At 34.6% G+C, this 25,104-nt stretch overlaps 2 protein-coding genes across 4 annotated transcripts in view; one reads left to right on the top strand and one right to left on the bottom strand.

The window, feature by feature from the left end:
* Positions 1-952: 952 nt before the first annotated feature.
* Positions 953-7,972, bottom strand: LOC130452883 (leucine-rich repeat-containing protein 15-like). Its single transcript, XM_056792381.1, has 8 exons — positions 7,736-7,972; positions 7,532-7,682; positions 3,835-3,978; positions 3,453-3,778; positions 2,883-3,016; positions 2,334-2,593; positions 1,297-1,422; positions 953-1,211 (listed from the first exon to the last, which is right to left on the bottom strand). The coding sequence occupies exons 1-8, from the start codon at positions 7,929-7,931 to the stop codon at positions 998-1,000; spliced, it is 1,551 nt and encodes a 516-aa protein (XP_056648359.1). The 5' UTR covers positions 7,932-7,972; the 3' UTR covers positions 953-997.
* Positions 7,973-8,532: 560 nt separating this feature from the next.
* The window catches only part of LOC130440525 (uncharacterized), a 35,510-nt gene continuing 18,938 nt past the window's right edge, over positions 8,533-25,104 (top strand). For 2 of the 3 annotated variants that reach the window (XM_056773756.1, XM_056773758.1), the window contains exons 1-9: positions 8,533-8,701; positions 13,088-13,210; positions 14,119-14,330; positions 17,495-17,794; positions 19,453-19,675; positions 20,047-20,349; positions 20,404-20,709; positions 22,341-22,646; positions 23,582-23,893. In XM_056773756.1, coding sequence (XP_056629734.1) covers positions 8,638-8,701; positions 13,088-13,210; positions 14,119-14,330; positions 17,495-17,794; positions 19,453-19,675; positions 20,047-20,349; positions 20,404-20,709; positions 22,341-22,646; positions 23,582-23,893 — 2,149 coding nt within the window. In that variant the 5' untranslated portion in view covers positions 8,533-8,637. The remainder of the gene's footprint in view (positions 8,702-13,087; positions 13,211-14,118; positions 14,331-17,494; positions 17,795-19,452; positions 19,676-20,046; positions 20,350-20,403; positions 20,710-22,340; positions 22,647-23,581; positions 23,894-25,104) is intronic. The other variant, XM_056773757.1, reaches the window with a different exon arrangement.

A 25,104-nucleotide genomic window follows, 5' to 3' on the forward strand; every position in this document is an offset into this window, starting at 1 on the left:
ACCGGCAACCCTGTATTTTTAAACACCTCAATCTTTAAGTAATTAACTCTAAACCAAAAAAATGTTCACCTGCAGTTCTTAAGTCATTTAATATACGAGGTGTGGCTATTAAATAACGAGACTGGAAGTTCCATTTTTCGAAACAGTGCTGGAAGTTTTTTTCTTTCAGTTCCTTCACTTTTTCATCAACAGTTTCAACAGACTGTTACTTTCAATCCATATTTGATTCGTCACACTTTTTTATCTGTTCAAATAAATCATTTACCATCGAATTTGAAGTGTCAATGCTTGTTCAAAAGTGAGGAGTTTAGAAACCAGTTTTGCATGTTGAAAGTTTCAATTGATCAATTTTTTTAAAGCTTTTGTCAGCCACTAGCCGCGTTGCCGTATACAAATAGTATAAGTTACTTAATAAATCTCACCTAGCCACGCCACTGCTTATCCCAGACTGTCTCTGGCGGGAATATTTTGTGTACATACAGTTTCGGCCAATAGAAATGCATTTATGTTTACGAATCGATGTTTTCATTGGTAAACAGTGAAGATGATAAGTCCACGTGGACTAACGGTTTTACCGAATGTTATACGGGGAGTAAATATCATTTTTCATTATTTAATTTGGTATGTGTCGCGCGTATTTATGAAATATTGATTGTTCTTTGCAATTGATATTGGAAACTGTTATATTTTTGGGGCCCCGTGTCCTACTGCGATCGTTCTTCTTCTTTCTTCGCCTTTAACGTGAAAACTGTGATAGTCTTTTATATTTTAATTAAAATTTCATTGATTTATCACAAAACTATGTTTTGGTTTTCAATTGTTCAACGATAAGTAATTTTCTTATTTTAATCACTCCCTTTTGTCTTATTTGCTTATTTCTCTCTCTGTACACTCATTTTCTGCTTTCAAACCAGGCCAATCAAAAGGCGTATAGGAAAAAAAAAGAGTTTCATGTATCCCAAACAATATTTTATTGAATAATGTACAATTTGTATTTCTACTGATTTATTGTTTCATTAGTTGTTTTATCGTCTTCTTCGATCGGTTTACTTTTAACTGGTACACGTGGAGAAAGATTCAACATACTAGCCCATTGTCCTTCGCAGAGTTCATCGAAGGTCATGTCTTCTAAACGGAATCCTCCTAAATTCCCAGGACCTCTGCAAGTTGGCTGCGCATCCCATAATTTATCCTTGTTGTTACTTATCCAACTGGAATATAGAAAAACAATAAAAAAAAGGATGTTTGTCATGGAAATACTTGAAGATTATGAAAAATTCGATTATTATTACTTACAGTGATAAATACAAGATATTACAGTCGCAATGCCATGGGTTTTTGGCCAATTTAATGGCGGTTAATTCAGATAAGTAATCTAAACATTTTGACGGTAAAAAATGAAATTTATTACTATCCAGATGCCTAAAAAACAAATCACCATGGCAATTTCATATAAGAAAACAAAATTTTATATTAGTAAGAAAAGAAAAACGTGTGGAAAAGTGAAAAATAACAAAGAAATCTGAGTCAGACTTTTACTAGTAAAATTTGGTCAAATATTTGATATTCTGATGTTAATTATGTTGACAATTCACTTTTTAAAGAGGAATTTAGTGAAAAATTGACTTTTCCATCAAAATTTGGTATAAAACTTCGTCAGAAATTATGTAGAATTACGTAAGTTACACTCGACACCATAAAAAATAATTAATAATCAATTGTTTTTATAAAAACTAACAGTGAAACTTTAGGAGTAATTTCTACGGCTACACTTCTCGCAAACCATTTAGAATTGACTATTTTTCGTTGGTCTAAAGGAAAAGTGGCAACACGTCCAGCAACCAGGCAACCATTTGCTTTGAACGCAACGAATTTTATTGGAATTGGTTCGTTTTGAAAGACCCGTACGCGTAGATCTATGATTCATCGCCTGTCACGAACTTTTGGACGTCTTTCGAAGCAACTCGCGAATATATGCCTCAAACTAATACGGCGATGTTGCCATATCAGTTAACGCACAGCATCGATGTCTTTTCGCTAAATTCATCGTGTGGCGAAGTTTAATTCACGACGAAAGTCATCAAAAATCATCGCACGAAAATGTTTGCGATTTAATCCCATATTTTAACCGAGATAAATGCTTCAACTATCTATGAAAAACAGCACTCGAATGACAACACGTTTTGAGTACGTTCACCATTTAAAATGTCAAAATTTATTGTCAGATTTGACATATTCAAATCAGTGTTGCCATATGTCAAAACGTTATTTAACCAGAACTAACAACGTACATAAATAATTCTTATTAAACTTTTTTTAATAAAGATACTTACAGCTTTTGTAAACTTGGGGTGTACGTAAAAATTTTAGAATTAATATTTTTCAAAATATTATTATTTATCAACAAAGAGGTTAAGCTAATCAGTCCGTTGAACGTTTTTTCTTTCAATTCCTCCAAGTTGTTAGAAAATAAAAATAACTTTTCCATATTTCTATTTTCGACAAACGCATTCTCCGGCAAATCGTTCACGTAATTTTGCCCCAAATGTAATTCTAGAATGTTGCTTAATCTTATGAAATCATTTCGACCGATCTAAAATAAATAAAAAGTTAGTTGTGATTATTCTGGTATGTCAAATTCGTTTAAACCATTGTAGGAAAAGGAAATGCAGTTTTCGAAGAGCTTGCAGAAGGTTTATGGTGAAGCCAAGATCCGGAGCGGATTTTTAATCAATCGCCCCGACTACTCTATTAATTTGTGGCGCTGTTTTCAAAAAATTGAATGATAGATAATGGAAAAAACTAATAATTCATAGTTTGTTGCAAAACCGCTTTGTCAATAAACAAAATGGACGCATAGAAAGTATATTTAAGTAACTTACTTGTGTAATTTTATTGTTTGTTAATTGTAATATCTTCAAATTTCGTAATTTATCCAATAAATTAGGAGAGAGATACGAAATCTGGTTTTTTCGTAAATTCAATTCATGTAGATTCACCAAATTATCAAATACACCTAAGGGTCATAAATAAATAACATTAATTTCAATATATTTGCGTTAGATGTTGTTAAATTGTATATAATTAAAAATATTATTATATCTAGATGATTTTTTTCGATATTCCTGTTTACTACAATGCTTTCAGGACTCGAGACTTGTGTGCACGAGGATTACTACTTAAATTTCGAGATATGGCAACACTGATATGAATATGACACATCTGACATTACTTTAATAATGTTTGACATTTGACATTTGACATACGAGTGCTATTTGAGTGGGATTAAACCATATGAAGATTCAACTAGTGTAATGAGACGAATAAAAATGTTTTTAAAGCGAAAAATAAAAAAATTATCTAAATCTAGGTATAAAAATGAAAAATAATACAAATAAATACACTAAAAAAGAGTTTCGGTATTTTATTCCAAATTATCTAGTCTACTGTACCTGTTGGTAGAAGAGTGATGTTATTTTCAGCCAAATAGAGCCTTCTCAATGATCCCAAATCAACAAAAGCAAATTTAGGAACAGTTTCCAAAAGATTATTACTTAAATCCAGATCTTCCAAAGCTTCTAATTTATTAAAAACATTCTCCGGAATAGTCTTCAATTGATTTCTGGACAAATGAAGTAACATCAAATTAGGACATCCTCTAAATAAGTTAGAAGGAAGGTTCTTCAACAGATTATCGGATGCATCGAACGTTTGTAAATTCATTTGATGCACCAGTAAATCCGGATACAATTCTTCTAATTGGTTTTTATGTAAACGACTAAAATATGGATTTTATTTACTCGATGGTTATTTCAAAAGTACCTTACAACTCACAGATACTTCAAACTGTTCAATGTTGCGAATATATTAGTAGGCAAATGGTCTATCTTGTTGTCGAATAAATCTAATTCACTTAAATACGTCATATACCTAAATACATTCCTATGTAATGACGTCAACTGGTTTATACCCAAATCCCTGAAAAAAAAAGAAAATTCGCTTCGTGCATGACTTTTAATACATTTTCATCTGTATTTAACATCGTAGAGCATTTCCTGATTATGCCTGTGCTTCAAATGAATCGCAATGACGATGTAGAATCATCCATTATGCTGGATGTCTGCGCATATTCCTCAAGCTCAACCAATTCACTCATGTTGCATCTCAATTGAAAGAGTTTCGTTAACTGATTGTTCTTAGATGAAAACCAACATCTTAGACCAATTGGAACTCCAGATATGCAGAAAAAATGTCAGAAAACTGTTCTCAGGCTCAACCAATTCACTCATGTTGCATCTCAATTGAAAGGGATCCGTTAACTGATTGTTCTTAGATGAAAATCAACATCTTAACCTAATTAGAACTCCAGATGTACAGAAAAATGTCAGAAAACTGTTCTCAGGCTCAACCAATTCACTCATTTTGCATTTTAATTGAAAGGGATCCATTAGCTCATTGTTCTTAGATGAAAACCAACATCTTAGACCAATTAGAACTCCAGATGTACAGAAAAATGTCAGGAAACTCTTCTCAGGCTCAACCAATTCACTCATTTTGCATTTTAATTGAAAGGGATCCATTAGCTCATTGTTCTTAGATGAAAATCAACATCTTAGACCAATTAGAACTCCAGATGTACAGAAAAATGTCAAGAAACTGTTCTCAGGCTCAACCAATTCACTCATTTTGCATTTTAATTGAAAGGGATCCATTAGCTCATTGTTCTTAGATGAAAACCAACATCTTAGACCAATTAGAACTCCAGATGTACAGAAAAATGTCAGGAAACTCTTCTCAGGCTCAACCAATTCACTCATTTTGCATTTTAATTGAAAGGGATCCATTAGCTCATTGTTCTTAGATGAAAACCAACATCTTAGACCAATTGGAACTCCAGATGTGCAGAAAAATGTCAAGAAACTCTTCTCAGGCTCAACCAATTCACTCATGTTGCATCTCAATTGAAAGGGATCCGTTAACTGATTGTTCTTAGATGAAAATCAACATCTTAACCTAATTAGAACTCCAGATGTGCAGAAAAATGTCAGGAAACTCTTCTCAGGTTCAACCAATTCACTCATTTTGCATTTTAATTGAAAGGGATCCATTAGCTCTTTGTTCTTAGATGAAAATCAACATCTTAGACCAATTGGAACTCCAGATGTGCAGAAAAATGTCAAGAAACTCTTCTCAGGCTCAACCAATTCACTCATTTTGCATTTTAATTGAAAGGGATCCATTAGCTCTTTGTTCTTAGATGAAAATCAACATCTTAACCTAATTAGAACTCCAGATGTGCAGAAAAATGTCAGGAAACTGTTCTCAGGCTCAACCAATTCACTCATTTTGCATTTTAATTGAAAGGGATCCATTAGCTCATTGTTCTTAGATGAAAACCAACATCTTAGACCAATTGGAACTCCAGATGTGCAGAAAAATGTCAAGAAACTCTTCTCAGGCTCAACCAATTCACTCATGTTGCATCTCAATTGAAAGGGATCCGTTAACTGATTGTTCTTAGATGAAAATCAACATCTTAACCTAATTAGAACTCCAGATGTGCAGAAAAATGTCAGGAAACTCTTCTCAGGTTCAACCAATTCACTCATTTTGCATTTTAATTGAAAGGGATCCATTAGCTCTTTGTTCTTAGATGAAAACCAACATCTTAGACCAATTAGAACTCCAGATGTACAGAAAAATGTCAGGAAACTGTTCTCAGGCTCAACCAATTCACTCATTTTGCATTTTAATTGAAAGGGATCCATTAGCTCATTGTTCTTAGATGAAAACCAACATCTTAGACCAATTGGAACTCCAGATGTGCAGAAAAATGTCAAGAAACTCTTCTCAGGCTCAACCAATTCACTCATGTTGCATCTCAATTGAAAGGGATCCGTTAACTGATTGTTCTTAGATGAAAATCAACATCTTAACCTAATTAGAACTCCAGATGTGCAGAAAAATGTCAGGAAACTCTTCTCAGGTTCAACCAATTCACTCATTTTGCATTTTAATTGAAAGGGATCCATTAGCTCTTTGTTCTTAGATGAAAATCAACATCTTAGACCAATTGGAACTCCAGATGTGCAGAAAAATGTCAAGAAACTCTTCTCAGGCTCAACCAATTCACTCATTTTGCATTTTAATTGAAAGGGATCCATTAGCTCTTTGTTCTTAGATGAAAATCAACATCTTAACCTAATTAGAACTCCAGATGTGCAGAAAAATGTCAGGAAACTCTTCTCAGGTTCAACCAATTCACTCATTTTGCATTTTAATTGAAAGGGATCCATTAGCTCTTTGTTCTTAGATGAAAATCAACATCTTAGACCAATTGGAACTCCAGATGTGCAGAAAAATGTCAAGAAACTCTTCTCAGGCTCAACCAATTCACTCATTTTGCATTTTAATTGAAAGGGATCCATTAGCTCTTTGTTCTTAGATGAAAATCAACATCTTAGACCAATTGGAACTCCAGATGTGCAGAAAAATGTCAAGAAACTCTTCTCAGGCTCAACCAATTCACTCATTTTGCATTTTAATTGAAAGGGATCCATTAGCTCATTGTTCTTAGATGAAAACCAACATCTTAGACCAATTAGAACTCCAGATGTACAGAAAAATGTCAGGAAACTCTTCTCAGGCTCAACCAATTCACTCATTTTGCATTTTAATTGAAAGGGATCCATTAGCTCTTTGTTCTTAGATGAAAATCAACATCTTAGACCAATTGGAACTCCAGATGTGCAGAAAAATGTCAAGAAACTCTTCTCAGGCTCAACCAATTCACTCATGTTGCATCTCAATTGAAAGGGATCCGTTAACTGATTGTTCTTAGATGAAAATCAACATCTTAACCTAATTAGAACTCCAGATGTGCAGAAAAATGTCAGGAAACTCTTCTCAGGTTCAACCAATTCACTCATGTTGCATCTCAATTGAAAGGGATCCGTTAACTGATTGTTCTTAGATGAAAATCAACATCTTAACCTAATTAGAACTCCAGATGTGCAGAAAAATGTCAGGAAACTCTTCTCAGGTTCAACCAATTCACTCATGTTGCATCTCAATTGAAAGGGATCCGTTAACTGATTGTTCTTAGATGAAAACCAACATCTTAACCTAATTAGAACTCCAGAACCTCAATTAGACCTCGAGAACCCTATAAAAACTTCGGAACTGAACAAGAAATGAGTATTTTGAATATATTATGAGTTGTGAGTGTGATTTTTAGAAGCCTTCACATTCTGAACCTTATTGGAGTTACCTAATGGGGAAAAGCATTGAAAAATTAGTGCTAGATCAGATTGAGGCTCTATTGACTACAATGGAAGGAATCCTTAATCGGGAAAAGATTATATAGACGGCGTCAGCTTTGGTGGTAAGGCAATACAGCAAAAATGAGCACCAAGATACAACTGGAGGTTGATGGGGATAAAACACGTTGATTTTATCTAAAACATACTGTAGAACCGTGAACCGTGAAATATCTACTGGTTATTTTTTGCTTAAGAAACAATTTACTCACAAAGTTATAACATCCTCGGGTAGAACTTGCTCAGATGGTATAGCAGATAACTTTTTCTGCCAACAAGACACGGATTTCAGTTCCGGTGTACATTTACAGGGTCCTTCTCCGCATTCTATCCACCTTTCGTTTGCTGTTGAAATTTTCCACACTAAAACTCCATAGTGATAATAAAGAAAATAAAACGACGATTGAAAATAATACCGGGCTGTTCTAAAGACCTAATTCTCCTCTCTAATTTCGATAGGTGATCGTCGCGTCCATCGTTTTCCAAACTATCGGAAAATTCTCTTAAATTCATTTCGCTTCGAGACAGAGCTTGACAAGCGTTTATTTCACAGAATTCCCCTTCGGCTTTTATGCGAAAAAACGTACAAAACAAGATGAAAATCAGAGACATTCTCGCAAGAACTTCTCTACAGAACTAAAGTTAAACCAATTGTTTCATTGAATAATAATTCTGTTTGTTGTAGCGTAAAAAATTAACTTCCTACATTCGTAATTTATCGTTTTATATACCGTGGTTTATGTATTCAAGGTGGAAATTGAAATAACCAACTAAATTGTTCTTGAAAGGGGACTGAAAGAGAGCCGAGGGTTGAAAAATTTGGTAATAGGGTAATAGAGAAAACTTTTCAACAAATAAAATTGCTTGTAGTATGTACCTCGACTTGGAGATGTCACCACTTATCGATTTATGTTTGGGAATTCATTTTGGACGCTCAATTAGTTTTAATTTTTTGTTTTAATTCTGAATCCATCATTTGGGTCGTAAAATATTGAGTTCTAGAGACATTCATAATTGTAGATAAATCTACTTTGTTTTAATTGGAAATTACGCCACTGATGAAGTACAACGACACCGAAACTTGCATTATAACTTGTGAATAATAATTTTTTTTAAAATTATTCGTAGAAATCAATTGAATGTCATGTGATTTATCACAAACATCAATAACATCCTTATCAATAATCCGAATAGATAAAATATACAGAAATACAAATGAAAATATATTTTCGATAACAGAGAAATTAGATAAAATTGATTAATTGATGCAAATAGTCGATTTATTACTTTAGTACAATGACAACTTGAATCAAAAAAGATGCGGATAAGTGTGTTTATTTTGAGTTTATTTTTATTAAGGCCTTCGCAGGCCAGTAACAACGGTAAGTTGGTTCAAATCCATTCAATTATCAACCGTATAATATCAGATTTTGATAGTCCTAGCTACCATTTTTATTAACCTAGATTAAAATCGAAAGATAAATATTTTGAAAAGGGGAATCCCTAGGAGGTGCTTTTATTTTCAAAATTCCAATAAAAAACATGTTTAAAAATCGTACCGAAGGTAAAAACAAATCAAAATTCGGTTCTATTACACTAATTTTATCTTTGAAAGGTACTTGAATCGTCTAATCGTATCTAAATTACAGCTTAGAGAAATAATTAAATCATTTTATTTTCGTTTTCTTCTTTTAAGATTTAAAAAATAATTTCGTAATCTATTGAATGAAAAAAAAAACTAAATACAGCTATTAAAAAACGTTTTTTTTTTCATTGATCGAAAGCAATCCTGGAAGTCTTCTTTGGTGAGGGTCTTCAGGAGACTCAAATCGAGTCCATTTCGAAGGAGATCTTTTTCTAATCTTTCAAGGAAATCTGAGCAGACCCGTTGACGCAAGAGGAGTCAGATTTTTTGGCACCAACTTCGCTCAGACTTTTGTAATCAACAGGACGCTCATTCGACGATCTGCAAGCACAATTTGGTTGATTTTGGTCACTGTTTCCCATGTCGAAACAGTTAGAGGGCGATCTGAGGTCTATGGAGATGTTTTCCATTGATCGAAGCAGTGCTGGAAGTCTTCTTTGGTGAGGACCTTTAGGAGCTTTGTCGTTTTTTGCTTTACCGCTTCCATCGTCTCAAATCGGGCCCCTTTCAAAGAAAATCTTTTTCTAACCTTCCTAATCTTTCAAGGAAATCTGAGCAGACCCGTTGACGCAAGAGGAGTCAGATTTTTTGGCTCCAACTTCTCTCAGACTTTTGTAATCAACAGGATGCTCATTCGACGATCTGCAAGCACAATTTGGTTGATTGTGGTCACTGTTTCCCATGTCGAAACAGTTAGAGGGCGATCTGAGGTCTATGGAGATGTTTTCCATTGATCGAAGCAGTGCTGGAAGTCTTTTTTGGTGAGGACCTTTAGGAGCTTTGTCGTTTTTGGCTTTACCGCTTCCCTCGCCTCAAATCGGGCCCCTTTCAAAGAAAATCTTTTTCTAACCTTCCTAATCTTTCAAGGAAATCTGAGCAGACCCGTTGACGCAAGAGGAGTCAGATTTTTTGGCACCAACTTCGCTCAGACTTTTGTAATCAACAGGACGCTCATTCGACGATCTGCAAGCACAATTTGGTTGATTTTGGTCACTGTTTCCCATGTCGAAACAGTTAGAGGGCGATCTGAGGTCTATGGAGATGTTTTCCATTGATCGAAGCAGTGCTGGAAGTCTTTTTTGGTGAGGACCTTTAGGAGCTTTGTCGTTTTTGGCTTTACCGCTTCCCTCGCCTCAAATCGGGCCCCTTTCAAAGAAAATCTTTTTCTAACCTTCCTAATCTTTCAAGGAAATCTGAGCAGACCCGTTGACGCAAGAGGAGTCAGATTTTTTGGCTCCAACTTCTCTCAGACTTTTGTAATCAACAGGACGCTCATTCGACGATCTGCAAGCACAATTTGGTTGATTTTGGTCACTGTTTCCGATGTCGAAACAGTTAGAGGGCGATCTGAGGTCTATGGAGATGTTTTCCATTGATCGAAGCAGTGCTGGAAGTCTTCTTTGGTGAGGACCTTTAGGAGCTTTGTCGTTTTTTGCTTTACCGCTTCCATCGTCTCAAATCGGGCCCCTTTCAAAGAAAATCTTTTTCTAACCTTCCTAATCTTTCAAGGAAATCTGAGCAGACCCGTTGACGCAAGAGGAGTCAGATTTTTTGGCACCAACTTCGCTCAGACTTTTGTAATCAACAGGACGCTCATTCGACGATCTGCAAGCACAATTTGGTTGATTTTGGTCACTGTTTCCGATGTCGAAACAGTTAGAGGGCGATCTGAGGTCTATGGAGATGTTTTCCATTGATCGAAGCAGTGCTGGAAGTCTTTTTTGGTGAGGACCTTTAGGAGCTTTGTCGTTTTTGGCTTTACCGCTTCCCTCGCCTCAAATCGGGCCCCTTTCAAAGAAAATCTTTTTCTAACCTTCCTAATCTTTCAAGGAAATCTGAGCAGACCCGTTGACGCAAGAGGAGTCAGATTTTTTGGCTCCAACTTCTCTCAGACTTTTGTAATCAACAGGACGCTCATTCGACGATCTGCAAGCACAATTTGGTTGATTTTGGTCACTGTTTCCGATGTCGAAACAGTTAGAGGGCGATCTGAGGTCTATGGAGATGTTTTCCATTGATCGAAGCAGTGCTGGAAGTCTTCTTTGGTGAGGACCTTTAGGAGCTTTGTCGTTTTTTGCTTTACCGCTTCCATCGTCTCAAATCGGGCCCCTTTCAAAGAAAATCTTTTTCTAACCTTCCTAATCTTTCAAGGAAATCTGAGCAGACCCGTTGACGCAAGAGGAGTCAGATTTTTTGGCACCAACTTCGCTCAGACTTTTGTAATCAACAGGACGCTCATTCGACGATCTGCAAGCACAATTTGGTTGATTTTGGTCACTGTTTCCGATGTCGAAACAGTTAGAGGGCGATCTGAGGTCTATGGAGATGTTTTCCATTGATTGAAGCAGTGCTGGAAGTCTTCTTTGGTGAGGACCTTTAGGAGCTTTGTCGTTTTTTGCTTTACCGCTTCCATCGTCTCAAATCGGGCCCCTTTCAAAGAAAATCTTTTTCTAACCTTCCTAATCTTTCAAGGAAATCTGAGCAGACCCGTTGACGCAAGAGGAGTCAGATTTTTTGGCACCAACTTCGCTCAGACTTTTGTAATCAACAGGACGCTCATTCGACGATCTGCAAGCACAATTTGGTTGATTTTGGTCACTGTTTCCGATGTCGAAACAGTTAGAGGGCGATCTGAGGTCTATGGAGATGTTTTCCATTGATCGAAGCAGTGCTGGAAGTCTTCTTTGGTGAGGACCTTTAGGAGCTTTGTCGTTTTTTGCTTTACCGCTTCCATCGTCTCAAATCGGGCCCCTTTCAAAGAAAATCTTTTTCTAACCTTCCTAATCTTTCAAGGAAATCTGAGCAGACCCGTTGACGCAAGAGGAGTCAGATTTTTTGGCACCAACTTCGCTCAGACTTTTGTAATCAACAGGACGCTCATTCGACGATCTGCAAGCACAATTTGGTTGATTTTGGTCACTGTTTCCGATGTCGAAACAGTTAGAGGGCGATCTGAGGTCTATGGAGATGTTTTCCATTGATCGAAGCAGTGCTGGAAGTCTTCTTTGGTGAGGACCTTTAGGAGCTTTGTCGTTTTTTGCTTTACCGCTTCCATCGTCTCAAATCGGGCCCCTTTCAAAGAAAATCTTTTTCTAACCTTCCTAATCTTTCAAGGAAATCTGAGCAGACCCGTTGACGCAAGAGGAGTCAGATTTTTTGCCACCAACTTCGCTCAGACTTTTGTAATCAACAGGACGCTCATTCGACGATCTGCAAGCACAATTTGGTTGATTGTGGTCACTGTTTCCCATGTCGAAACAGTTAGAGGGCGATCTGAGGTCTATGGAGATGTTTTCCATTGATCGAAGCAGTGCTGGAAGTCTTTTTTGGTGAGGACCTTTAGGAGCTTTGTCGTTTTTGGCTTTACCGCTTCCCTCGCCTCAAATCGGGCCCCTTTCAAAGAAAATCTTTTTCTAACCTTCCTAATCTCTCAAGGAAATCTGAGCAGACCCGCTGACGCGAGAGTTTTTGGTCAGGAGTCAGACTTTTGGGCACTTTTGTCATGTGTAATTCCACGGGCAAAATTTTTCTAATCGTTTCTTTATCGGTGATTACAGCCTCGGCAATCATCCAATCATTCGACGATCTGCAAGCACAATTTGGTTGATTTTGGTTACGGTTTCCGGAGTTGAAACAGTCACAGGGCGACCAGGACGCTGATCATCTTCAGTGCTTCACTAAACCGTTTACACCACTCAAAAACACCCGCACGATATAGAGAATTGTCCCCATAGGTCTTTTGCAATTTTGAAAATGCCCATGCGATCAGTCCCAAAATTATTTCGGAGACTGATGGACGAATAAAGTTTTCGATTTAGATAGTGTGTTCATCATATTCATTAGCAAGATCTAGGTTTTCCTATGAAGTTATTTACACGTATTCCTATGAGTGACAACAATTTTCTTATTGTGAAGTGTCTTTCTTCTTCTGTACATCGGGATTTTAGTCGTTTTCTTCTTCGAAATCTTCAAAATTTTAACAAAAAAGGTTTTTCTACTGGACCGAGATTGTTTATGGCCTATTGTTATTAATTAAATCCATTGAAAAGCCACTTATCTCAACCTCTTTCCATTATTAAAGAGTCCAATGAATTTTTCTTAAGCGTTTACAAAATCTTTTTAGGTAAATGTGAAATAACAGACATAACTGACGATGAATGGGAAGTGTATCTTCAACCGTCAGAAAAAGTTTACGATGATGTTAATAATAAAGTTATATACCAAAGTCCTTATACCAATAAACTAAGTAAGCATTTTATTTATTAATCTACGTATATATCTTATAAATCACTAAATTTTCTTAAAACTTTCTTTAAATAAAAGCTTTATAATCGAAGAAACTAGACTAGAACCATCCAGAAGTTGGTGGAAGGCTCTAAGCTTGGGTAAACTTCTTGGAAAACCGGATAAAACAAAAAAATTTGGTAGATATTCCAAACAAAATTACAAACGATGCTTCAATTCAGAGTTACAGCTCAAGCTGCGATTCTGGTTTGACTGATTCACCATTAAACTTCATGGTGACAATGTCCAAGTCCTGTTCGATAACTTTGATCGAAGACATTTCAAATTTGATCCCAAAATTGATTGATGATTGAAGTTCAACATATCAGAAGATCTGTGAAGATCGAAAGCCAGACTATATCTTTCAAATGTCCACACTGATCTTATCCTTTTTCACTTTCGTCTTTTAGATCCCAAACTCGTTCGAAAACCTTTCCTGCACTGAACTACCTTACTTTAGTGCAGTAAAGTACATCAGAAGATTCAACAATTACTCAAGAAATTGTCTATGAGTGAGTGCTTGTGAACGAATGTTATTAACAACTTCGAGCACATGCTTTAATGTAAGATGCTTCCCACAGATGGAGTTAATGTCTATGTTTACCCGTTTGGGCGATAGATAATTCATCTGTGTCTACCTCGTCGTGAAACGCCACCTTGCGTCTATTTGTAGGGTTTATTCAAAACCGCGGGCCGTATTTGGCCCGTGGGCCGTACTTTACCCATAAGCGAATTTTCGGACGAATCAGTCATCCTTAAGGCGACATTCGATAATTTTTATTCTTGTTGTGCCATATAAAACGTTTTATAGACAATATTTTTTCCATACATTCACGAAAATGTTTTGATTTTCTAATGTAACTTTTTCAGCTGATTTGAAATGTATTTGTACAAGCGACAGTTGTAAAAAGGAATATGATTATATTAAAATCGAAAATAATGAAGCGGAATCAAAATTCATTATTTCCACATCGGATCATATGACTGATTTGGACGCTGATACTGAAAAAATTCAACAATCTTCCATAAGGGTGGTATATAGTTGTACAATGAAATGTAATACGGATCAAACAAGTACATTGGTGAGTTAAAATTATAAACAAACATTCTACCTTAGATCTACCTCATAGTTCTTCGAGGATGGTTTCAAAAGTACCTGATCTCGCCTAGAGATGGCGTTAGTTGCTGTATTAGAAACTACACAATCTATAGAGGTTCCAAGCTCGAAGACGCTGTAATATCCGGCGATTGAGCCGAGCCGCTCGGTGCGAACATTCGTTGAATTTTCAATTAGGTTTTGACAATAACTTTTTTTTTATATTCGACATGGAAAACGCATCTTTTCAACGCAAAGATACGTGGAAAAATATATTTAGACGAATTAGGATTTTTTTTTATAATATTTTAAACTATTTTAAAAAAATTTAGACTTGAAACAATCATTTATTGACCAAATTTGACTTGTGACTAATATTTTTCTTGGTGTAGACTTGGAAAAACTATTTTCTGAATAATATTCCACTTTAGAGTCATTTTTCTTAAGCATTTTGACTCTGAAAAGCCATTTCAAGTTCAAATTCGACTTTGGACTCATTTTTTCTTAAATATTTTGTCTTAGAAAAGTCTTTTAGCGCAAATTCGACTTTCGAGTGAATTTTTTGAGAGATTTGGAGTTGAAAAAGTCATTTCTGTCCACATTCTACTTGGGGAATCTCTTTTTTTGGCAAATTTTGACCCGGAAAAGCCGCTTTTGTCGAAATTCGACTCTGGAGTCATTTTCTTGGAAGATTTCGTTTTTGGAGTTATAAATTTTTACTTAGAAAAGCCATTTTTATGCAAATTCGACTTTCGAGTCTTTTTTGCAAGTTTTGATTTGGAAAAATCATTTTTTGTCAAGTTGTATCTTCAGAATCAGGCTCAGAAAAAGCATTTTCAGAAATTTTTTTGGTAAATGTAGAATTGGGAAAACTATTTTCTGACTAATTTTCGGCTTTGTAAAACATTTTAGTAAAAATTGGGCCATTTCGGAACAAATTCGACTTTTTAACTATTTTCTTTGGCAAATTTTGAAGTCTAAAATGGAATTTCGAGTCTTCTTTGCCAAATTTTGACTTGGAAAAAATCTTTTAGAATGAATCCGACTTTTTGGAGTCATTTTTTTGGCAAATTTTGAAGTATAAAATGGAGTTTCGAGTCTTCTTTGCCAAATTTTGACTTGGAAAAAATCTTTTAGTCTGAATCCGACTTTTTGGAGTCATTTTTTTGGCAAATTTTGAAGTATAAAATGGAGTTTCGAGTCTTCTTTGCCAAATTTTGACTTGGAAAAAATCTTTTAGTCTGAATCCGACTTTTTGGAGTCATTTTTTTGGCAAATTTTGATGTATAAAATGGAGTTTCGAGTCTTCTTTGCCAAATTTTGACTTGGAAAAAATCTTTTAGTCTAAATCCGACTTTTTGGAGTCATTTTTTTGGCAAATTTTGAAGTATAAAATGGAGTTTCGAGTCTTCTTTGCCAAATTTTGACTTGGAAAAAATCTTTTAGTCTAAATCCGACTTTTTGGAGTCATTTTTTTGGCAAATTTTGAAGTATAAAATGGAATTTCGAGTCTTCTTTGGCAAATTTTGACTTGGAAAAAATCTTTTAGTCTAAATCCGACTTTTTGGAGTCATTTTTTTTGGCAAATTTTGAAGTATAAAATGGAATTTCGAGTCTTCTTTGCCAAATTTTGACTTGGAAAAAATCTTTTAGTCTGAATCCGACTTTTTGGAGTCATTTTTTTGGCAAATTTTGAAGTATAAAATGGAGTTTCGAGTCTTCTTTGCCAAATTTTGACTTGGAAAAAATCTTTTAGTCTGAATCCGACTTTTTGGAGTCATTTTTTTTGGCAAATTTTGAAGTATAAAATGGAGTTTCGAGTCTTCTTTGCCAAATTTTGACTTGGAAAAAATCTTTTAGTCTGAATCCGACTTTTTGGAGTCATTTTTTTGGCAAATTTTGAAGTATAAAATGGAGTTTCGAGTCTTCTTTGCCAAATTTTGACTTGGAAAAAATCTTTTAGTCTGAATCCGACTTTTTGGAGTCATTTTTTTGGCAAATTTTGAAGTATAAAATGGAGTTTCGAGTCTTCTTTGCCAAATTTTGACTTGGAAAAAATCTTTTAGTCTAAATCCGACTTTTTGGAGTCATTTTTTTTGGCAAATTTTGAAGTATAAAATGGAATTTCGAGTCTTCTTTGGCAAATTTTGACTTGGAAAAAATCTTTTAGTCTGAATCCGACTTTTTGGAGTCATTTTTTTTGGCAAATTTTGAAGTATAAAATGGAGTTTCGAGTCTTCTTTGCCAAATTTTGACTTGGAAAAAATCTTTTAGTCTGAATCCGACTTTTTGGAGTCATTTTTTTGGCAAATTTTGAAGTATAAAATGGAGTTTCGAGTCTTCTTTGCCAAATTTTGACTTGGAAAAAATCTTTTAGTCTGAATCCGACTTTTTGGAGTCATTTTTTTGGCAAATTTTGAAGTATAAAATGGAGTTTCGAGTCTTCTTTGCCAAATTTTGACTTGGAAAAAATCTTTTAGTCTAAATCCGACTTTTTGGAGTCATTTTTTTTGGCAAATTTTGAAGTATAAAATGGAATTTCGAGTCTTCTTTGGCAAATTTTGACTTGGAAAAAATCTTTTAGTCTGAATCCGACTTTTTGGAGTCATTTTTTTGGCAAATTTTGAAGTCTAAGATTGAATTTCGAGTCTTCTTTGGCAAATTTTGACTTGGAAAAATTTATTTTGGTTATGAGGATAATTCAAACAAATAAAATTTGCTCTGTAAAAACAAAAACTTCATTTAATACTCCGGTATTTGTAGCTGTTGATTCACGGTACGTTATTGGGACCCAATTGATATAATAGAATAGAACCGTTTACTTTTTGGTACTACAAGAACTTTATTACCAAAGTCCAATTAAAAAATAATTGATAAACGATCTTCTTTTGAACTTCTTATCTCCATGGACTGTAAGTAGGTCAGGTAAATTTGAACCAAGTCTTCTACACATCGATTCAAATCTTGGCTTCTTCCTACTCCCTTCAGAACTTTTTTTACAACAGAAACAGTTCCTCGGAATCTTCTAGACATCTTCTAAATATTCGCATTATCAATCAATACTTGCTGAGCACAAAAATGAAAGGAGTTGAGTTGAATTATTGATATTACATATATAGTTTACTTCAATATGAAAAATTTCATTTTTAGCCAATCTATATCGATATTTACGACAAAAATAATCATGAACCCGAGTTCGAAGAAGAAAATTATAATTATAAAGTCGCCTCTCCGATAATGCCCGTTACGGATTTTACTCTATACGGCGATTCTATAAAAGCTGAAGATTTGGATTTTTCAAATACCGAAATGACCTTCACGATAGAACCCAACGATTTTGATATAACCACCACGGTCGATTATAATAATACCAAAAAGTATATAGCAAATATTAGAGCCAACAAAGCATTAACAATTAGCTCATCTAGAATCTACACGCTCACAGCTACGGTAAGTAAACAATCCATACTATGTTTTGACATAATTAACGATATTGTGGAAACTACAACAAAAACAATTCAAACCCTTCAATAAGCTCCGGGACCTAATGGAGAAGAAAGTAATGAAATAGCAGACAAATTCGCTAATAAACCGTTGGAAGGATCTAAATCTTTATGCGGAATCAGCTGCAGGATAAATACTATGAAAAGTATGTAAAAAAATAGTTGAAACAGACGAAGATAGAGGTAGAGCTGCTTGAATAATCACTTCAAGACGTACTACAAAGAAGACAAACCTCAATAGCATTACACCTGGAAGTATATGGAAAAGATGATGAAGATCTTTTGGAGTTGGAACCATCCGGAACTGTTCAAAAGGAATGGGATTGAAACTACCATTACCAATACCGCAGCAAGATGTTTTGGCGTAATTAACGATATTGTGGAAACTACAACAAAAACAATTCAAACCCTTCAATAAGCTCCGGGACCTAATGGAGAAGAAAGAAATGAAATAGCAGACAAATTCGCTAATAAACCGTTGGAAGGATCTAAATCTTTATGCGGAATCAGCTGCAGGATAAATACTATGAAAAGTATGTAAAAAAATAGTTGAAACAGACGAAGATAGAGGTAGAGCTGCTTGAATAATCACTTCAAGACGTACTACAAAGAAGACAAACCTCAATAGCATTACACCTGGAAGTATATGGAAAAGATGATGAAGATCTTTTGGAGTTGGAACCATCCGGAACTGTTCAAAAGGAATGGGATTGAAACTACCATTACCAATACCGCAGCAAGATGTTTTGGCGTAATTAACGATATTGTGGAAACTACAACAAAAACAATTCAAACCCTTCAATAAGCTCCGGGACCTAATGGAGAAGAAAGAAATGAAATAGCAGACAAATTCGCTAATAAACCGTTGGAAGGATCTAAATCTTTATGCGGAATCAGCTGCAGGATAAATACTATGAAAAGTATGTAAAAAAATAGTTGAAACAGACGAAGATAGAGGTAGAGCTGCTTGAATAATCACTTCAAGACGTACTACAAAGAAGACAAGACCTCAATAGCATTACACCTGGAAGTATATGGAAAAGATGATGAAGATCTTTTGGAGTTGGAACCATCCGGAACTGTTCAAAAGGAATGGGATTGAAACTACCATTACCAATACCGCAGCAAGATGTTTTGGCGTAATTAACGATATTGTGGAAACTACAACAAAAACAATTCAAACCCTTCAATAAGCTCCGGGACCTAATGGAGAAGAAAGTAATGAAATAGCAGACAAATTCGCTAATAAACCGTTGGAAGGATCTAAATCTTTATGCGGAATCAGCTGCAGGATAAATACTATGAAAAGTATGTAAAAAAATAGTTGAAACAGACGAAGATAGAGGTAGAGCTGCTTGAATAATCACTTCAAGACGTACTACAAAGAAGACAAGACCTCAATAGCATTACACCTGGAAGTATATGGAAAAGATGATGAAGATCTTTTGGAGTTGGAACCATCCGGAACTTTTCGAAAGGAATGGAATTGAAACCACCATTACCAATACCGCAGCAAGAAAAGGAGACACATCCTACAACAAAAAATCATCATTTTGGAAGATTTGATATCTTTTCAGTCGATTATTTTTCAATCTTAATTTTTAGGATGGTGGTACTGACCCTGGTCCCCTCAATAAAACCGTCAAAATAACAATCGATGTTGACGAAACGTTGAGTTTAGATTTTCCTTACTTTGTATATCCAGACGATAATCTAGCTGCTTACAAATTCGACTACGATTTTAACGAGAACAAATTGATACCTCTAACCGGAAATATAACATTACATACGACCAGATCGGAAGTCACTGACATTCATTTGTTAGGAGGTGAGTTGAATCTGTTTTTAAGCAACCTAGGCAAGACCTCGCTTAACGCTTAGGATACGTTCCATCAAATTAGCACCAACTGGATCCTGGGATAGAAATGTTCCATCAACATTATGGGGGATAGTTTCCATTGAACCATCTTCGACTAGCCTCCGCCTGAATGGTATTAAAAATTCTTCTAGGTCTTTCCATTATGATGGATTCACTTAATTGCGTTCAATATTTTTCCATTTCCTCCATGAGGTTGTTCCCAGAAGTTCCCAGTAACTTTCCAGTTCAATTCGATGCTTCGCTAATTCGAGAAAAACGTTTTTTGTTTACCAATATCAACAAAGTCTAGTTTGGAAGTCTTAATTCGTTGAAATTTTCAGAAATGGAAGATTCTTTTGAAGTGAAATTTGATGCAGCGTCAAAAACTTTCGAACTCTCTTCACCGGCAAGAATTGAAGATCCGGTTTCGGCGTCTACGGCGTTGATTTTGAGTTTAAAAACCGATACGGAAGCGTCTACACCGATCATCATTCAATTTTCCAACGTTCCGACAAGTGGGGTGACGTTTAAAGACCACAGCTACACTGGATCTTACGACGATGTTAATAACGTTGTAAATATGAATGAAAATATAGAATTGATCATCAAAACAACCAAAAAACCAACGTTTAATATCACTGGAGGTTAGTAAAGTTATATAAAAATAGTAATAAATTTAATCCTTACATTATTTGTAGATTTATCAGACAACTTTGGGGTAGATTTTGACGAGGATACCAAAGTATGTACGATAAAAGTTGAAAATAACTTAACGCCCGAACAAATATCATCGAAAACGTATTTAACACTAACTATTCAAGCAACTGTAGATACAGATACAGACAAAACTGTTATAGTAATTCAGTTACCAGTACATAAGCTCCAATTTACTAATATATTATATACAGCTACTTATAATGACGATGATACTGTTGATATCGATAATGAAAATCCTATTGGGTTTACAACGGACGTTACTGACGTGAAAATAACAATTGACGAACGTAAGTAAATATTTTTATTGAATATTCGTTAGAATGACAGTTGAAAGTTTTCGCCGAGGGTTGAAGTTTATTTATTAGAGGTGAAAACTACCCCTATTCGATAAAATTCATAAAAAATAGTTTCGAGTGTATAAATAAATACTTTAAATTAACGTTGATAGATAATTTATGATGTATTAAAAAGTTTTACTCTGTACTCGGGGCTGTTTTTCATTTTTTAAGGGTGAAAACCATACATTTTTTAAAAAAATTTAAATTCTAGTTTTGGATGTGTGACTTATTGAAATCATCTTTAGATTTATTTAAAAATCGTTTTAATCTTTTAACTCTTTTTGTTTCTGTATCATCTGCGTCTTCTATATCGTCTTCTTGGTCTAAAATTGGGACTGTTTATTGGTTTTTTCCCCATAACTCGCTTAGGTTTTAAGCAATCGAGTCACTCAAAAAAGCATCTTGTAGGTTTTTTAAAAACCTACAAGCTCATTTGAAGTAAATTTCTTTCATTTTAAAAAGGTTTATGCCAAAAAGGGACAAAAAAAGTACTTTGCGTAAACGCGACTTAAAATGGCCAGTTTAAGCTCAATTTTTCTCAAAACTAAGTAGTTTAAACGGGTCAAACACTCAGAGCATATTATTAGGACATTAATAAAGCGAATTGTGAGGTGGTAACGATTTTTTTCAAATGGGGTGAAGGAGAGGGTGAGATTATCACTATTTTTTACAAGTAAAAAATAGGAATCGACATTATTTTCTTCATAACTCGCTTAGTTTTAATGCTAGGAACTTTTTAAAAAAACAAAAATGAAGTTTTTTTAAAGGACTTTAAGAAAGTTTCTATAAATTTTCTGCGAAAAATGCATTGGTTTTCGGTTATTAGACGTAGAAACTTTTTATTTAGGCGTTTGAAAATACCAATCGCTTTTCAACGAACAATAATTCCTTTTGTATTGAGTCTGCGTAAATCGTAAATACACAATTTTTTTTGTTTTTTTATAAGCTACAATTTTGGTTTTTACAGATTTTTCTATTAAATGTATATTTTTCCATTTATTCGCGAAAAACAAACTAAAAACGTGGTTTTTTTGACTGAAAACCGAAATTTTCATGTCGGTAATAATAAGTCGATAAGTATTAACATTCAAAAAAAACTTTATAGATGAAAAGTTGTTTAAAATTAGTTAATTAATCGATTTTCGCACTTATTTTCAATGAAAAATAGTGTGAAATAAAGGTTAGAAAGCATATATGTTTTCCCACATCATATAAACAACTCCAGCTTTCACCCTGTATATTTCTAACAAATATAAAATTGGGATGATCGAATATGAACAGTCAATTAAACTCACGTTTTTTCAATTGATTTAAGTGAAAATTAAATCGATATCTCGAATGGCTTCGAAAATATATAATCATTTACACAAACATGTCCTTATTTTTTTTAATATTTAATATCAATTAATATTAATAAAAAAATAGCTTTCTAATTGTTTTGTTGGTATTTTCGAATGGGGTTTCTTAACACAAATTATTATATTAAACAATAACCCTGAGTAACAGTCTTTTTAGTCGGTTTCTACATCTCTAGAAGGGGTTTTCCTCCCGTTCTAACTAATACTTTTATATTTTTCCAGAATACTCGCAATATTTCGAAATAACTGATAAATTCGCTATAGAAGTCCGGGCTCCACTACCCACAGATATTTTATCTTCACAAACCGAATTAGCATTAGCCCTAGCAGCTGAAGATGTTTACGGTAACCAACCGCAAGCTGTTGTTAAAATGATTCTACCCCTCCAAGACACAATGGAAGCTCCAAAGTTTTCCAAACCCTACTACACCGTTAATTACAAAGAAAATGCGACTGTTATCGATTTTACTGATCCTTTATCCTTTGATAATGTCGATGATCCATCTACAGTCACGATAACCCTGAGCGGTAAGTATTCAAAGATATCGCGTGGTACAATACTGCGTCATCTTTTTTGGGGAGGGTCTAGCGCGGTTGGAAAGTTACAAGCGTGGAGTTTTACCAGCCATGAGTCGCTTCGACGCTGCATCGTTCAGAATATGGATCAAGATTGGTTCCAGGTTTAAACCACCACCAAGATGTCGACCAAAAACGTCTGGAACTGCAAACTTTAAACTCGTCGAAGTTTACAGCGAGTTGGATCTTGAACTGCATCTTTATGAGCTCCAGTTAATACAGTTAACATTTGCTGAAGGAATGCTTAGTCGATTTTTCACTTTTGACAACATCCTTGTTTCAGATGAGGCTCATTTTCATTTAAATGGGTTCGTAAATCGATAAAATTGTTATAAAAAAATTAAACATCATAAACCACTCTCCACTAGTCCGAAATTAAAGGTATTGGCAGCAATCTCATGCAAAGGAATAATTCCCTTTCTTTTTTTGAAGATTCGCGAGGACGAAACTCGCTTCGTTGGGAAAAATTTACGAGATTAAAAATAACGAATTCGAGAATTTGGTTCCATCTAGAATGTCACACATCAAATGACTCTATGGTGGCTGTGTAGCCCCCACGCAGCCCTGACTTGACGCTTCTTGATTTTTTTTATCGAACATAAAGTCTACATGAAGAATCCAAGAGATATCAATCAGATAAAGGAAAGTTTCCGCCAGGAAATGGCAGCAATCACCCCAGATTTATTGACACGAGTTTTTGCAAATCTGCGTTTAGAGCCGTGCCGTTTTTACTTAATAAATGCAAGTTTTAAAAAAATCTTGTGTGATTCCTAAGTTATATCCTTTTCCCAACTTCAAGTCTCCATAAATATCCTTTTAAATATGACCATTAAAAGTGAGGTTATGTGCTGTTTAAAGTGATTTATATTTTTTGTATTTCATTTCAGAGTATAAAAAAAATTTCAATGTGATATTCGAAAATAAAAAATGGTTAATTAAGGTTACGAAACCATTGGATTCAAATACTATCGATGATAATTCAGAATTAATAATAACTATGGAAGCTGAGGTGAAGGGTATTACTGCCAAAGGTGTTGGGGTGTTGGTTGTGTTATTAGAAAAAAGTGTCGGACCGAAATTTTCGGAGTTGTCGTATCTAGCAAAATATGAGAAAGATCAAACTGGTAGTATAGATTTCCAGAAACCGCTTACGTTCGAAAATGTTGAAGATCCAAGCGAAATTACCATTACGTTAGACAGTAAGTTATAGAAGACATTTGATACCAATTTTTTTTTGGAAAAGGGTTTTTTTTTCTTTGGATCAATAAGCCTCAACCTCAACTCAACTAACTGCTTTTAACTAACACAGTAATTTGAGCTGCAATAATTTTCTTTGCATCTTTATATGTTTTAATAGTTTTATTAATTTGCGTCGAAGTTGCTTCAGTATTTCCCCAACTATGAGGTGAAATCCAAATGCTTTCTTAGTAATTTCTGCAGAAACTTATTTGAGAGAAGTAGATCTAACAATGTAATCCAATTGCTCTGGTTCAATCCAGTATTTCATCACTTTCGTCGGTTTGAAAGAAAACTATTTGCTTATTATTTCGTGCCAAGCTTCAATTTTCTTTTCTTATTGGTGGTTTATGTAGATTGAGTATTTTCAATCGTTTGGTTACTTTCTAGAGTGAATTATCCTTACTAGTAACGTAGGTTAATTCAGTCAGAAATTCATGGATCCGCTCATTTTTAGCATAAAAAGTTGTTTTATCAGCTGGTGTTTTAGTTTGCTGCATTTTGTCCAAATTTTCATTTTCTCTGTAATAAGATCCCCGATTTTTTTTTTGAGTATTTACTTTGAAGTTTTGTACAACGCTACGACTAAAAGATGGTTTAATAAAGTCGAAAAAGCTCTGGATTTTGATATATTTTGATCCAGAACTTTCTTTTACAAATGGAGATAATGATAAAGTCGAAATTGATTTGGACTGTAAGTAAAAGTCTGTACTGTAACAAACTCAACCAAACACTTACACTCATACCAAAACTACAATACACAACTGTAAGGATAACAGGATATTTGTTGCAGCTTATGATGAGGATTTTGAAGTTTTGTACAACGCTACGACTGAAAAATGGTTTATTAAAGTTAAGAAAGCTCTGGATTCCGATATATTCGATACTGCATCTGAATTAGTTATAAAAATGACAGCTAGAAGAGAGCAGGATAACTCTAAAACTGGTGCAGCTGTGCTGGTTATTGAGCTAGTTGATACTGACAATGAAGAAGAGCCGAAATTTTCTGATCTATCTTACGTAGTTAAATACAAAAAAGGCCAAACTGAAGATATCGATTTTGATCCAGAACTTTCTTTTACAAATGTAGATAATTATAAAGTTAAAATTGATTTGGACTGTAAGTAAAAGTCTGTACTGTAACAAACTCAACCAAACACGTACACTCATACCA

Source organism: Diorhabda sublineata, chromosome 2 (genome assembly GCF_026230105.1).
Source record: "Diorhabda sublineata isolate icDioSubl1.1 chromosome 2, icDioSubl1.1, whole genome shotgun sequence".
NCBI lineage: Eukaryota > Metazoa > Arthropoda > Insecta > Coleoptera > Chrysomelidae > Diorhabda > Diorhabda sublineata.